The 15,660-nt window shown below is 29.3% G+C and overlaps 1 protein-coding gene across 2 annotated transcripts in view; it reads left to right on the top strand.

Annotated features, from left to right (window-relative positions):
* The first annotated feature begins 5,748 nt into the window (after positions 1-5,748).
* Positions 5,749-15,660, top strand: part of Mp (collagen XV/XVIII-type protein multiplexin) — a 1,718,393-nt gene continuing 1,708,481 nt past the window's right edge. For both annotated transcript variants that reach the window (XM_075369827.1, XM_075369826.1), the window contains exon 1: positions 5,749-5,922. In XM_075369827.1, coding sequence (XP_075225942.1) covers positions 5,888-5,922 — 35 coding nt within the window. In that variant the 5' untranslated portion in view covers positions 5,749-5,887. The remainder of the gene's footprint in view (positions 5,923-15,660) is intronic.

Raw genomic sequence — 15,660 nt, 5'->3', positions numbered from 1 at the left:
CGAATAAAAGTTACTGCCTTTACTAGGATTTGAACCTTAGAACTCTCGACTTCGAATCAGCTGATTTGTGATGACGAGTTAACCACTAGACCAATCCCGTTGAAGTTACGTACTGCTATATCTAGTTATTTTTTCCTTTTTTTGTCACCTCACCTAGGCCGGATCCACGTAAAGCATAAACACGGCCCGGGGAGTGTCCTTTAGTCTAACATAGGATCTTGATTTCCTTGCCTGCCTTTAACTCCCAATGTGAAATCACCAGGTCCGATACAGTGGTTCCCAGTGACCCACCTCCGGAGCCGGGACTCGGTTTTACATAGCCTGCCACAAACGGAGGTAACCCAAAGGTTATCTTCGCTGGGACTCGGTCCTTCAAGTGCCTGACTCTAACAAGCGCGACCCACAAGCCGCACCTGACGGGACTCGGTCTTACCAGCTCCGGGGTAAGATACCATTGGACGGTAGACATGTAAACGACCGGGTTACAGATATTTCACTGTATTTCTTTTAAAGCTCTTTATGCAATCTGTTATTGTATTCTTGCCTGTAATAGGTATTCTATTACAGGCATGAATACAAAAAAGAAAACAAACTAAATTTAGTATGAAATTAATATTATACGAATGGAATTCATAAAGGCAAATATAAATTACTCGCAGATATAGAAAATACCGTTCTGTATTCACTGTTTGGGGATCCTCCATTAAGCTATCTTTACGTAAGGTTTTTTTTGCATCAAAAAAAGCTCAATATAATACAATAGAATTCCTATAATTCGAATATTCAAGGGAATAAATAAGAAATTCGACGTACGGAAAATTCTAGTTAAAGAAGTTACGAAATTACTACTCGCTGTAAATCCACTCGCGTAAAATTTACAATACTATTTAAGAAAACATTGCATTTTTCCCGTATACGGTCTTATTATATCACAGCAATATTATTACATGACATGTTTTTTCAGCATTATAAATACAGTATACAGTACGTACTACTGGGTAGTACGTACATATAATATGTTTGTTATTAGTAAGTTAAACTTTACTTACCTGAAGAGTATTCTATTACCGCGGAAGACACTAAACAAAATGTAAGCTAATAAATACACTAAAATAATTTATACACTGATAATTTATTGCACAAAAATTGTAAATGAATGAAAAATACAAAAGCCTATAATGAATAGTAAAATAATTATTGTATATAAAACACGGTTCAGTTTTAAATTCAGAGATTGTGTTTTTAAAAGATTATCTAATAAAATAAAATCATTATTAAAATTTTAAAAAATAAAATAAAAAGTGAAGAGTAATTGGCTGTTTCGTAAAAAAAAAGCTGAATTGAATTAAAATCGATTAAAAAATTTGTTGATAATTATCTGATGTTTCTTCTGAATCATTGTAGTCAACCATTTTTCTATATCTGCAACCGCGGAAAAAACCGATTCTCGTACATCATCTTTTGACTCAACGAATCGTTGAAAGATTCAATGTTATCTGTAACTTCCATTAAAGTTGGGGTCGGTACGCAGGGTAGTTCATCATTGTCGTTATCCGAATCAGTCTCCATGTTATCGTTCTCATTTGCGTTAGCGTTAATCTTATTGATTACAATACCTTCAATAGGGTAGTCACTACTACAAATCTTCGTCTTTAGAAACCATCTAAAAAAGTTACATCGCTGGGTTTTTGTAAAACAGAAGTAACTGACTGTCAATCATTATCAACGTCATCATCATCACCACTATATTTGCTAGAAAAAAAGTTCATACAGTTAGTTTGTTCACATTCCAATAAAATAACAGGTTGTTGTGGGTTTTAAAAACCCACAACAACCCGTTTAAAAAAAAAAAATTAAAAATTGTTAGCTGAGGCACATCATTGCAAGATTTTTTCACTTCCCATAGACAGTGAAGAAGATTAATTTTTTGATTTTGTTTCTTTTCAATCAACTCTAACGTTTTCATTGTAATCCTTTTCCTGTAAATTTGCTTAAAATTTTGTATAATGTTCTGATCCATTGATTGGAGTTTGGTGAAAAGAAAACGCATTTTCTCGATAACAATTCCTGTAGAAACGATTTTGGATGTGCCAGGCAGTTGTCAATAAATAGAACAATATTTATATTTTTCGAATGATAATAACGATCCAATCTGAATGACCATTTTTAGAAGATTTCACTAATAACTCACGCTTTTCTAATGGCTTCATACTGAATAGGCCAAGATTTAACATTAGCGAAACAAAGTGTTTTTTTCGATTTACCAATTAATAGAGATTTCAATTTTTCTGTCCCCAACGTGTTTTTACCTAAAAGAACTGTGACGCGCGCGGTCTTTACTTCACTTCCCACCATGGCATTTATCACCTTTAAAAGTTAAAATTTTGTTAAGTAAATATTTGTAAAACCGTCCAGTTTTGTCAGCGTTAAAAATGTCCGATTCATTGTATATGTTCATTATTTCTTTTAGTGTACTGTTTATCCACGTATTCTTCATTTATACTGACACTTTCACCACAAACATTTTTAAAAATTATTCCATGTCTATCTCTAAACTTATTAAGCCAACCCAAAAGGTTAACTTATAAACTTAATAAGCAAAACCAAAACACTAGCATTTAAATTCGTACAATTAAATTGTATGGAAAAAGTACTTGGCTTTTTCACTTAAAATTGGTTCACTGATAGGTAAGATTTGATCGCGACTGTTTTTAAACTACTCTAAAACGCTTTTTTCAACATCGGGATACTTGACAGACTTTTGATAACACTTGACTTATGAAAGCTACGGTCTTACAAAAATTTTTCAGGGTTTTTGTAAATCGTTGTAAGCGTGTTGGGTGTTCAAATTCCGATGCAATCACGTTTTTCTTCTTTTTTCCCGAGTCTACTTCCATTATGAGCCTTATTTTATCATCTAATGACAGTATTTTTAAATTTCTAAACATATAAAAATCGTTGTAAGGAAAGAATAAGAACACCCTTGTATACAGTAGCAAACCAACCCAAACAGACATACGAAAGCTATGCATACGAGAGCTGAAACGATTATAAAAAAACACACACTGACCTACACTTCTTACGACGAACGAGGTCCGGTGAATACTAACGCGTGTTATATAAGATTTCCCTTTCCTCTTTACTGTATGTTGATTCATATCTTTTTGTTTCGCATAGTACAGGAAGTTTCATATTTCTGAATTGAAATTAAGATCGGTGTTATAGGCCTAATGTTAAAAATAAAAACTTGAGTTTTTATTTTATTTTTTGTAATAAACCGATCAAATTTTTATTTCGGCTTATAGGATTTTTATTCCAGTTAAAGAAATTATATTTCCGTATAACGTAATACAATACGACCGAGAATAAATTTCGAGTTGTAGAAATTTTCGAGTTATAGTCATTCGAGTTACAGGAATTTGACTGTAATTTAATACAGTAATAATGATTCCTTATCATTGAGGATGTAAAAGAGGTACTGAATTCATCATTAAATGTTCCTAAGGTTTGGAATATTATTTAAGTTAAAGAGTACCTGATTTTGTTCTGGTTGATTATTTCTTAAACCCTTATCGTAGAATCAAGATTTAAGAAATTAAAACCTACAATTTCATTTTTAACCGGCTTCATAATTCGAGTGGTATATATTTATTTAAGTATGTTCTAACTTTACTTTCGGTAAATTGTAGAAATTTTTAAAGATTCTTTATACTTCTTACGGGAAGTCCATGTGGTGCTGTTGTAAGTTTCATCCAAACATCAGAAGTATTTTATTATTATTATTTTTATTTTAAGGACTGCGTCGTCCGATTAATTCACCACAGAAGCTTAGAATAGCTTTTTCGTGAGAATATGGAAATGGGATTTTGTAGTGTATGAAAAATGAAATATCTGACCGTGATTTGAACTCGGGACCCCCGGATGAAAGGATGGGACGCTACCACTTTGTTACAGAGCGGTAGATTTTGAAGATATATCACTAACTTTCATTTATTTTTTATTTTATTTTTTTATTATATATCATAATGATATATAATAATTCTGAAGTCATTTTCTTGTAATATTTTTAAAAAATTTATTTAAAAAAATTAAAGTTAAGTAACGTTGGATATTTCAAGTTACATTATGTTTGTAGCACAGGGTCGATATTTGTAATATGAAGAGTCGATGTCGCTTATTTTGTTACGATTTAACAAATTTATATCTACAACAATACTGAATTAGTGAAGAGAAAATTAAAAAAAAAAAAATTAAAACTGAGTTGATATCGTAATTTATTGTTTAACAATGGTTTATCCATTTCCAAATAATTTATCTTAATTACGCGTTTCTTATTTGTTTTATTTTGAATTAAGATTTTTTAACTACATAAGAAAAAAAAATATATATATATATATATATTTATGTGTATATACATACACACATATAAATAAAAAAAATAATATTTAAAGAACAGTATACATAAAGAGAACATACACACGCGCGCACGTATTTTTTATGAAAAATCGTTATACATATGGTGTTCCGTCTAACAGTAAGGAATTTTATACAAAAATTTTATAAAACGCGTTTGGCTACAATTGTGTCACAAAAAGAAGGAAAAAGTCTGTAATGCTAAAAGGTTGAGTTAAAATGAGAAAGGCATCATTTAATCAATTAGTTAACGTCGTCTCTCTGCATTCTTTTTCTTACTTTTATCACGATGTTGGTCTCTAGTATTCTTCTAAGTTTTTATAAAAGACTTTTTTTAAATACAATAACAACATGTTTATGTGGCCTACACACATACTAAATAATAATAAATAAGATAATTATCAATGTAAAATGATTAAAAAAAAAAATAACTTAAAAATCGTACTTTATATATAAAAAATAATTCTATTTAATTCTTCTCTCAGTTTTTAGGTTTTTAAATTTGTGCAAGTTAAAAATCAGTAACCTTTATTTTTGTAATTTTAAAAAACTTCTATTAAAGACGAATTAATGAGTATTTTTTTTCTTGATAAATAATTCACCAATACGCTCAAAGCTTGTGGGTGAGATAAAAAAATGAAACTTTTTTAGCGTATGAAAACTGGTATGCCTGACTGGGATTTAAACCCGGGATCTCTAGATGAAACTACCACTCCGCCATGAAATTAAATTTTTATATTTTAATATTTAATATATTTTGAAAGTTTTCTTTTACATGCAATTAGAATAAACTTTTTATATGTCTCTTATCAATTTAATATTGTGAACTTCTTTGTTCCTTTCTTTGATGAAGAAAGGAAATTTCAATTTTTTTTTTTAAATTTAAAATTAAAAAAGAAAAACAATTTATTTTTTAAAGAAAACTTATCAAATTGTTTATTTTTATTTATTTAATCACATTTCATTTAAATTTAATAATTTGAAAGGTATTTAATTTTTTTCATTTATTTAATTTTATTTTTATATTAAGTGAAACTTACAGTATTTTATTAAAAAAATTAATTTAGGACATTTAAATTTTAAATACAAAGTATCTGATTATAAACGTTTGAATATTCATCGGTACACTTTATTCGTCGAAGAATAAGTTTAGATGCATCAGTCGCTTCTATTCAATTTTTATAGGTGAATAGCTGAGAAGAGACTGTTGTGATGATGAGTTTTGTGGTGGGAGTAGAGTAGAAGAGAAAGAGACAGAGTGAGTATACGTTGTGTGTTGGGGTAACGGCCGACAGCCTTGTATTGAAGCTAGCCAGTGTGTTCCCGGCTGCCGTGGCGGCGAAGTTGAATAACGTGGGGATATTTAGTTAACTTTCTCGCGTTGTACAGTATCGTATTAAAACACGTGATTTAAGTTAAGTGAATTTTAATTACGTACGGTTGTATTTTAATGGATTTGTTTTGTATTCCATGAATGCCGTATGTACGGCATATTTTTTTAGAAATGGGGTAAGTCATCAATTTTAAATTAATTTATAATACTTAATTTGTAGATTAAAATGTATGATTTTTTATTTTATTACAGATTTATGTAATTAATTATTTACCTTTGTGTGGTTTTTTGTTTAGCGAAGTAAAATGATTTTTTACATATTTTATTACCCAAAAAATAATGTTATCAATAAATCTTTAATTTTTAAATATAACCAATTTAATGATCTAAATACTTTTAATTTTTAAAATACTTATATAAATAATATATTTTAGTTAATTCAACCTCCTTACATGTTGATATATTTCTTAAATATTAGTATTATTTTGGTTGTGATATATAAATATATTTATTTTGTTTTTACTTCTTTTGTTGATTATGGACCACGTTTTTTTTTTTAATGTAAACATTTTACATTTATAACTTCATATATATGCAAAAGTCATAGTGGCAATAAATTTGTAATAAAAAAACTCGTCCACATGACTTTTTTTTAAATTTATTTATTTTTTATACTTCACATTCATTCATCTGTCATTTATACTATTTTTTTAAAAAATATTTTGTATTAATATATAACAAGATATATCATAAAAAAAACTTTATTTAATGTTTGATGAAATGAAATCATATATAAATAGCATAATATATTTATTTATATAAAACATTTATTTATTGGCTTATTTTCAAAAAGAATATCTCTGCTTGTAGAGAATTGTTTTTCTTATGATAATGTAAAAGGAAATATCCTCCCAAGCTCTTGCTGAGAATCGAATCAAAGATAAAAAGATTACTTGGCTATTTAAGTTAGATTTAGTGATCAAAATTAAGTTATTGGTCACTAAGTAATATTATCTATTAAAAAAACAAAATTAATAATATTGCAAAAATATTATAATAATTATACATAGCTAATAATAGTATACAATTTATGTTTACTTATCTGAGAAAAAAGAAAAATTTAAACATCGTGTATAAAAAGTATTCACAACCATTTGTTGACACTATTACTTCCTATACTAGTACATTATTCAAACATCAAAACAATAACTTGTTATTGTTATTGTTGTATCGTGTTATGAAAATTAAAAAAAAGTAAAAATAAAAACTATGAAAATAATTTTTGTAGTAGTCGAATTTTGTTTATTATGATGAATCCAATCTATGTTAACTTAGTATTATATTCCGTATTTTAGAGCTTATTTTGATTGTTGGGGGTTAATTAATGGCAGTGAAATAGACACTAAAATTCTTAATATTAGTTAGAAATTGGTTAACAGCATTTTGTGGAAACGGTGTTATCAAAATAAATATAAAAACAAATAAACTTTTATATATTATGTTAAAGATTAACGAAAAAAGCCCGAGTAGGAATAAACTTTATATTATAGCTAATCTTTATAAAATTATATTTTTATTATATAGAAGAGAAAAACTACGTAATGATTTTTGTGTAAGTATTCTCTGAACTGAAAATGGTTTATGGAGCTTAAACCAAGTTTTTTATCGATTAATTTAGTTTATAACACTTCTTTATCTTTTGATAATTTTGAACAAAATATACGTGTAAATGATTTAGAAATATTTCAATAATTTATTTTAAACTAGCAATACCTTTAATATTATTTTATTGATTAATTAAATTTACACTGAAATTATTTTTAATTGCTTAATTTATAGTTATAATTTCTCGTATTTATTTAAAAAAAATTTATTTAATTAAAAAAATTCTATTATTATTATGGAATCCCACAAAAACCTTTTTTCCTCCTTATTCCTTAAATCCTCCTTATTCAGAAACCTTCTTATGATAAGGCTACTTGATAAGTTTCAAATAAATTTAATTTTTTGGATTGGGGAGTACAGTATTATGCATCCACCATTTTGTTTTTTGTTTTCAAGTATCACACTCTGATGAATATATGAATAAATCGTTTGGTTGCGTATTTCTAAAAATTGATGTAGTCATTATTAGAAGGGAGGGAACAAATATTCGAATCAAATAGATTACCCTTCTCTTGTAATCGGGTAAAAATAAAATGGATCCCTCCATTGGAATCAAGTTATGTTATTGTGTTATAAAATAAATAGTTAACTAATAAGTAATTTATTTTACAACAATTTAATTTCTCAGCCAACTATAAGCTGAAATTTAATTACCCTCCTACTTTGTCTGATTTTTTTTATTTATTACGGGAAATGATTTTGTTGTTTGTGAAAAAAAGCCAAATCTTAGTAGGATTCGAACTAAAACCCACCGGGTTGGTCTAGTGGTGAACGCGTCTCCCCAAATCAGCATTTGGAAGTCGAGAGTTCCAGCGTTCAAGCCCTAGTAAAATTAGTTATTTTTACACAGATTTGAATACTAGATCGTGGATACCGGTGTTCTTTGGTGGTTGGGTTTCAATTAACCACACATCTCAGGAACGGTCGAACTGAACTGTACAAGACTACACTTCATTTACACTCATACATATCATCCTCATTCATCCTCTGAAGTATTATCCGAACGGTAATTACCGGATGCTAAACAGAAAGAAAAAGAATTCGAACCAAAAATTTTTCGGATGAAATGTAGTGAGACACTATGACTCACTCGCCGTGTCCTGAAGTTCTTAAATACACTTTTTTATACTTAGTTTATAAATAGATTCAAAAAAAGGAGCAGTTTCTCAATTCATCCAATATGTTTTTTTATATACTTTAAAATGTTAGTTTTAATCAAATGTATCGATTTCAATGATTCTTATTTCATTTCGTAATAAAAAACAAAAACAAACAAAACTTTCCTCTGATTGTCTTGTTAAAAGATTTCTCCGTTTGAATTAACCACATAATTAAAAGAAAAAAAAAAATTGGATTTTCCATGTAGATGATTTGAAGATATCTTTCACCTTCTTAAAAACTTCTACCTAGCATAATATTATTGCTTGTATATATGATAATATTTTTTAAACAAAAATTCAATAAAATTACTGTCAAATTTTACTCATATACGTACTAATGATTAAATTTAAGTTAAAAAAAAATATATATTTCCGAGACCCTGAACTCAGACTCGGTAGAGGTCTCTTTATATTATTTTTAAATATAAAAAATTCTTTTCTGCACGTATTTTTACTTTCATAAAAAAAATAAATAATAACTTGTAGTATGAAATGTAAACTTTGTTTAAAATATCTGAATTCCTGTTTTTTAAGCATTAATTGAATTAAACATACATGTTTTAGTAATCATCATTTTTACGTTCTTGTACGAAGTAAAGGAAGTATTGTGATCGCGAAATATCCATTTTGACCATTCCTAAATCCGTTTTGACAAGTTTCGGCGTGACGTCTGTATGTACGTATGTATCTCGCATACCTAAAAAACGATTAGCCGTAGAATGTTGATATTTTGGATTTAGGACTCATCTAGTTGTGCGGTTCACCTTTTGATTGCGATCGACTGGATCAAAGGTGTCCAAAAAAGCCCAAAATTAAAAAAAAATCTGGGGTTTGGAATTTTTTCTTAAAGCTCTTATTGAGAGCTTTTCAACGATATATATTAAGTGATACTTATTTTCGTTGGTTCTAGAGTTGTAGCCAAATGAAATTTTAATTAATGAAATACTTGGATCGTAAAGGGGGAAATACATCGGTTCGAATCAAACTTTGTCTCCTTTTTTTTTAACTTTTTTCGTTTTTAATTTAAATGTTGATTTAATAATTATTATTAACCTCTGATTGTAAAAAAAAATTACGATAAATAATAATTCAATAAAAAAAAAAAAAAAAAAAAAATAGCGGAAGTTATTAATGAAATAAAATTTTATGTACTTTTCATGTCAAATAATATGTATATGGTAATTAATAGACGTACAAGGAAGTCATGTGTGTCCACATCAGCTTTTCTATTTCAAAATTGACTGTATTTTTACTTTTCATTGTTTTTATTGACCAGACTGTCATTGTAAATAAAAAGAGTTAAGTATTGTAATTGATAAAGGTATTACACCACACGAATTCTAAATTTCTATTTTGAGATCCCCTTGAGTTAAAAACAGTAAAATCTTGGTTACACGATTCTGGATATGTGTGGAATGTACAGGTTTAAGAAAAGCTAATCTGTTTTAAAGCTACGTATTTAATAACTCTTAATACTGTCTAAAAGTAATAAATCACAAATAAAGTGAAAGAGTTACTCTTACAGGTTTTCTCCACAAATGTTCAATGTAAGCACCTTTCGTGACGCGTTACTCATCCAATCGATAAGACCGCTTGAACTTTAACCAGCATATCTGGAGTCCTGTGTCTCAAATCGGATAGATCAGTAGGTAGAGGAGACATTTAGACAAGATCTTTTATAAAATCCCAAAGGAAAAAATTGGAACACGGGATCAGATCGGGTGACCTTGGAGGCCAATGCGAACAAGCTCTATCTTCGGGTCAGCCGACCGATCCAGCGGTTGTGGAAACCGTTCTTGTGCAGAGCTATTTCAATGAGGAAAGCACTATCTTGCTGCTAAATAAAGTTCTTTGGTCTACCTTGCAGTTAAAGGAAAAGCCTTACACACAGCATATTCATATTACTAACCCCTTTTACGTTAGCTTCAGCGAAAAAGAATGGCTCGTAAACTTGCCGTTAGAATAACGAACTGAAAAAGATTAATTTTTTGGGAGTCCCTTCCGCATAGTTAGAATTTATGGGGATTTTCTGACCCCAGATACGGACATTGTGTATGTTAGTTAACTTTTCCACTAACATGAAATGTTGACCCATCACTAAACACAAAACGATCAAGTAGTCGTCATATTAATGCGATCGAGAACTTGGTATGTTTCAAAGCATGTAACAATTGTAAACGATATGTACGATTATATGATCGTTTCCTTAAAACATTCCCCACGTCATCATTGGCATCACTTGTTTGCGGTTTACATTGATAACACATTTTTTAGAACTGTGTAAGAAAGACTCCCTAACATATTCAACATTTTTTTCAGACACCATTGGTCGTATCGTACTGTTCCCTTTACGCAGGCATCCAGTCGTTTGAAATCGATTATGCCATTGACAAAATTATTGTCACTCGGCGTATCACAATTAACATTTTTACGGAACGAACGTTTAACTGTAATTACAGTTCACATTTAGTAAAATGCAAAATATGGAAGATTTTCTGTTCAGAAATCACCGTCTTTGCTAGTGGTATTGTCAACCGGAAAGATAGAGACCAATCTACAGCTATGAGCGGTAGTAAAGCTGTCCTTTTTGATTCTAGGCTTAAATCAACAGCGTACATCTCAACCAAGAGATATACTGTAACAAATTAAAACCTTGATATATTGTTTTATACATGCGATATTTAATTTAATACTTTTGTAATAGTTTAACTTAAAACTATTTAATGTAATACAGTAAATTTTTGTATTGTGTGGAACGATATTAGATTTCTGTAAAACGGGATGAAAGTTGATCTTTTGAAAATGGGATTGGAAAGTATAAAAATTTAAATCTTATATTTTTATCGGCGTATAAAAATCTAATATAATTAGAAATAACACTCAATACTTTTATTTTAAATTATCAAATAATTTCACCTCTAAAATTTTATTTTTATAGATCTGTTGACAAATTATATTTTCTACTTTTACCTTCCTGGTATTATATTTCTAAAGTTACGCAGCAAGAAGGAAACAGATAATCAGTAAAAAAAAAAAATGGGGATAGGTTTTTTATGATCTAGTAGGGACCCCAAAAAAAGTGGGAGTAATGTTCGTATGTACGTGTGTTGGCGTGTTTAAAGCTTAATAACTTTTGACTGGATAGATCGATTTTAATGAAATTTCGAACAGATATATATATATATACATATATACATATGTGGGGCAATTTTTTTGTAAAAATTTCAGATCAATATCGTCAGGAGGTGGGGTAAATAGTTTCTTTGGATGACAGTTTTCTCAAAATTTTACTAACATAACTCCACTTTATATTAAGCTCAGTATGTGCGTACATGCTTATCTTACCATTGAAAAACAAAAAAATTGTTCCCAATTTCTCTTCTTCCCTAAAAATCGAAAAAGTTTTTTTTTAATAGAATTTTTTTGTATCTTCCTAAGCATAAAAGTAGTGTAAACGACAAAAAAAAATACTTTAGGGGAAGTAATGGTGATAGGAGAGTTGATCAAAGTTTAAAAACATCGATTTTTGAATTTTTTAAAACGCCTTTTGGTTTATTTAAACTTTTAATACAATAAAAATTTATTAAAACTTAGCTCCCCATAAAAAAAAAAAATCTTAGTTAACCTTTTATTGGATGCACATTTTTCAATGGAATGTTTTTTTAGTTTCTTTCATTTATGATAGTGAAGGAAGACAGATCAAAAAATTTTCTTGGGAGGTTATTTGGGAGTGGTGGAGCAGAAAAAGCAAAAAATATTTATTTTTCAAATTTGTTTTCATTATCATTATTTTTCCACTTAATAAGAATTAATAACAAATTCAAAAAAATATAAGAATTTTGTTATCTGTGTATAAATTCAATAATTTAAAAATATACTAAGTATCTTTTTATTGTGTAATATACATATACTGCTAGTAAATATCAGGAGATGTCACTAACGGGAACGTTTTGATAGCGGAAAGAATGTAAAAGTCCATATTTAGGAAAAATAAAAAAAACATAAGATAATGTTTAAAAAAAATTATGAAATAAATAGATTTTATATGTATATATTTATATAATTAAAAAAAATAAAATAAAATTATTATTATTTTAAAAATTAAAATTTAAAAAATTCTGACTCCCCCCCATTATCTAAAACAAACCGATTGCCGATCACCGTGATGGACTGGTAGCGTCTCGGCCTTTCATTGTAAGGTCCAGGATTTTAATCCCTGTCAGACATGGAATTTTTCAATCGCTACAAATTTCCATTTTCATATTTCCACGTACAAGCTTCAAGCTTCTATGTTGAATTAATTCAGTAAAACAAAAAAAATCTCCATTTCTGTGTGCTCATGTAAACCTAGACTGCAATATTGCATAACGTACACAATCAGTGAAATGTGACTAACCATTACGCTGCAGTTCAAGTATCTCAGTTGATTGAGGTAACGGTATCAACAACGCAAAGGTATCACTTGGAGAATTGAATATAAACATTAACTGAAATTCAGAGAATTTGACATGCTAATGTGTAACAGAATTTGGAGTTCATTGTAGATATAATGAAACCTACTTCAATCCATCACTGACCTCCCGTAGAAGAGTGATAGCGGCTTGACGTACATTCGGTTAGTCTCAAGTTCGAATCCTGGTCAGACCTGGCATTTTTATTTGGTACAAAATTTTGATTCCGTTGTTCCCACGCACAATCTTACCTTTTACGTGGTGAAATAATCATCAACAAAAACAATCCAATTTTTCTAATAACTTAGCATGTTATGCTTAGTATTATTAAAAAACACCTCATCATTTTTGAAAAACTATAATGTTAGATCATTTACAAACTTTTGTTGGTTTGTTGTTCATCTTTATCATGGGAAATGTATTATTATTGTTGTTGTTTTTGACAGTAAAAAGATAGAGTAACTTATATTAGGGTTTTGTTAAGCTTAAAAAAAATTAACATCATGTATGGAATTCTAAAACCGATCTGGACCTATGGAATCAAGTTTAGTTTTTCCTGGGTGCAAAACGAAATGTCGTCATTAGCCCTCGAACACGATATTTAATATTAGAAAATTAAATCTAGACGATAACCTAAGAATTATACGAAAGTAATATATAAACACATCTGGTGTACGCCAAATGACAAAAATAATCGAAAAAAGTTGTATGAATAATCAAATATTTGAATCCTCATGTACGGCCTTAAGAAATCGTAAGACATTCGATAACATAGTCAAATAATTATCTAAAATATTTTTGATGTTAGTTCCAAATTTAAATTTCCGACCCAGTGCCGCATAATGGACAACTTCACTAATATGTGGTGTACCGTCGTTGGCAGTCCTTGCGAACACATACGGTTGCATCAGTATGTGTCATCAAATATCCATGAGTGAGCCTAATGTGTCCTATTCGCAGATGGCTAATAATAACCACCACACGGCGGTTATTCCTAAATAAACGGTTTCAGGATGACACAGACTCTTTAACTGGACGAAGTTTATTATTACTGATGGTAGCATTCCATTCACTCATGTCATTCATCACGTACCACACTCTTCAGAAAACCGAGAAGATTATTTGAAACAAAAAAAATTAGTGAATTAGCGATTAGTGAAAGGAAGGCTCCAAACAAGCCTCTGTTGCCGCACAATCTGTGCATTCATTGCCTGAGATTTCAATACGGCTGGAGATCCAACAGAAGCTCAGACTTGTATTACGTTGAGATGTTTCAGAGATAATAGACTGTATATCCCAGACAACAGGGTGTCTGTGATCCAACTTTGGGATCAAAGGGAAATAGCTCATTAATTCAAATTTTATTTGGGTATAACTCTGGAACCAGTGAAAATAAGTAATTTTACGATATATATATATTATTGTTATTTAGAAAAAGTCCAAAATCTATTTTTTTTTTTATTTGGGCTTTATTTTGGACACTTTCGGTCCAGTCAATTGCAATCAAATGGAGGTGAACAACTAGATATTACAACAGTCCTAAATCCAAAATTTCAACATTCTACAGCGAATCATTTTTGAGATATGCGAGATACATATGTACGTACAGACATCACGCCGAAATTAATCAAAATGGATTCAGGGATGGTCAAATTGGGTATTTTCGGTGAAATCTGAAAACCAAAATTTTTCGCGATTATAATATTTCCTTCGTACAAGGAAGTAAAAAACGATGAAATAGACGAATATTTAGGTTTGCGGTACGTCCGGGAGGAAATACAACGTTTCAGGTTTAGACAAGTGGGAAGACGTTAAAAGATTTATCTTAGTGATCCTATTGCCTTAAGTGTACTTCAACTGTGAGTGCAGTGCATTATCTTTTCGATTTTTATTTAAAAATTTATTGCATATTCGTTTCTTTTCTTCTCGTTGTTTCATAGTTTTTCTTGCTATTTACCACTTCTTTTATTCTACTATTACGTTTTAAATATTATTCACAATAAAAAGTTAGTAATATTAATGTGTAATTTTTGAGGAGTTATTGCTGGGTACTCCTTAGAATGTGATTGCAAGTATGATCCAAATGTAACCGACTTTTAAAAAAAATTATAGAATTCATTGTTATTTCATTCTTTCTGTTAATCATTTTTAAACGTGACATTTAAAAAAATTTCTTGCATCGTATCCTACATAAATAAATCGTGAAACCGACGATGCGTAACACATACATGGGGAACTCTCGTCCGCATTTGAATGACAATGAGTTTTGATGTTTGTATATTAATATGTACTTCTTTTTTTTACTCTACCCTCATAATTACTAATTAAAAAGTTATTACGTATTAATTGTTATCCATCAGCATAATTTTATTACTTTCTCCCGTATTTAAAAATAATTAAATCATCTTTTTATTCTTTTATGGAAAGATTTAGTCATGCCATGGTCTGTGTTTAGTAATAGTGTAATAGTAAAAGTATTTTAATTCTTTTACACTTTTACAACTGTTATGAGATAGAAATATACGTACGTACCGATGTCACGCCGAAACTAGTCAAAATGGATTCAGGGATGGTCAAAATGGATATTTCCGTTGAAATCTGAAAACCGACATTTTTCGCGATCACAATATTTTTTTTA

This window comes from Lycorma delicatula, chromosome 6, assembly GCF_047948215.1.
Source record: "Lycorma delicatula isolate Av1 chromosome 6, ASM4794821v1, whole genome shotgun sequence".
NCBI lineage: Eukaryota > Metazoa > Arthropoda > Insecta > Hemiptera > Fulgoridae > Lycorma > Lycorma delicatula.
The sequence above is the reverse complement of the archived record's forward strand: the minus strand, read 5'-3'. Positions and strand labels throughout refer to the sequence as shown.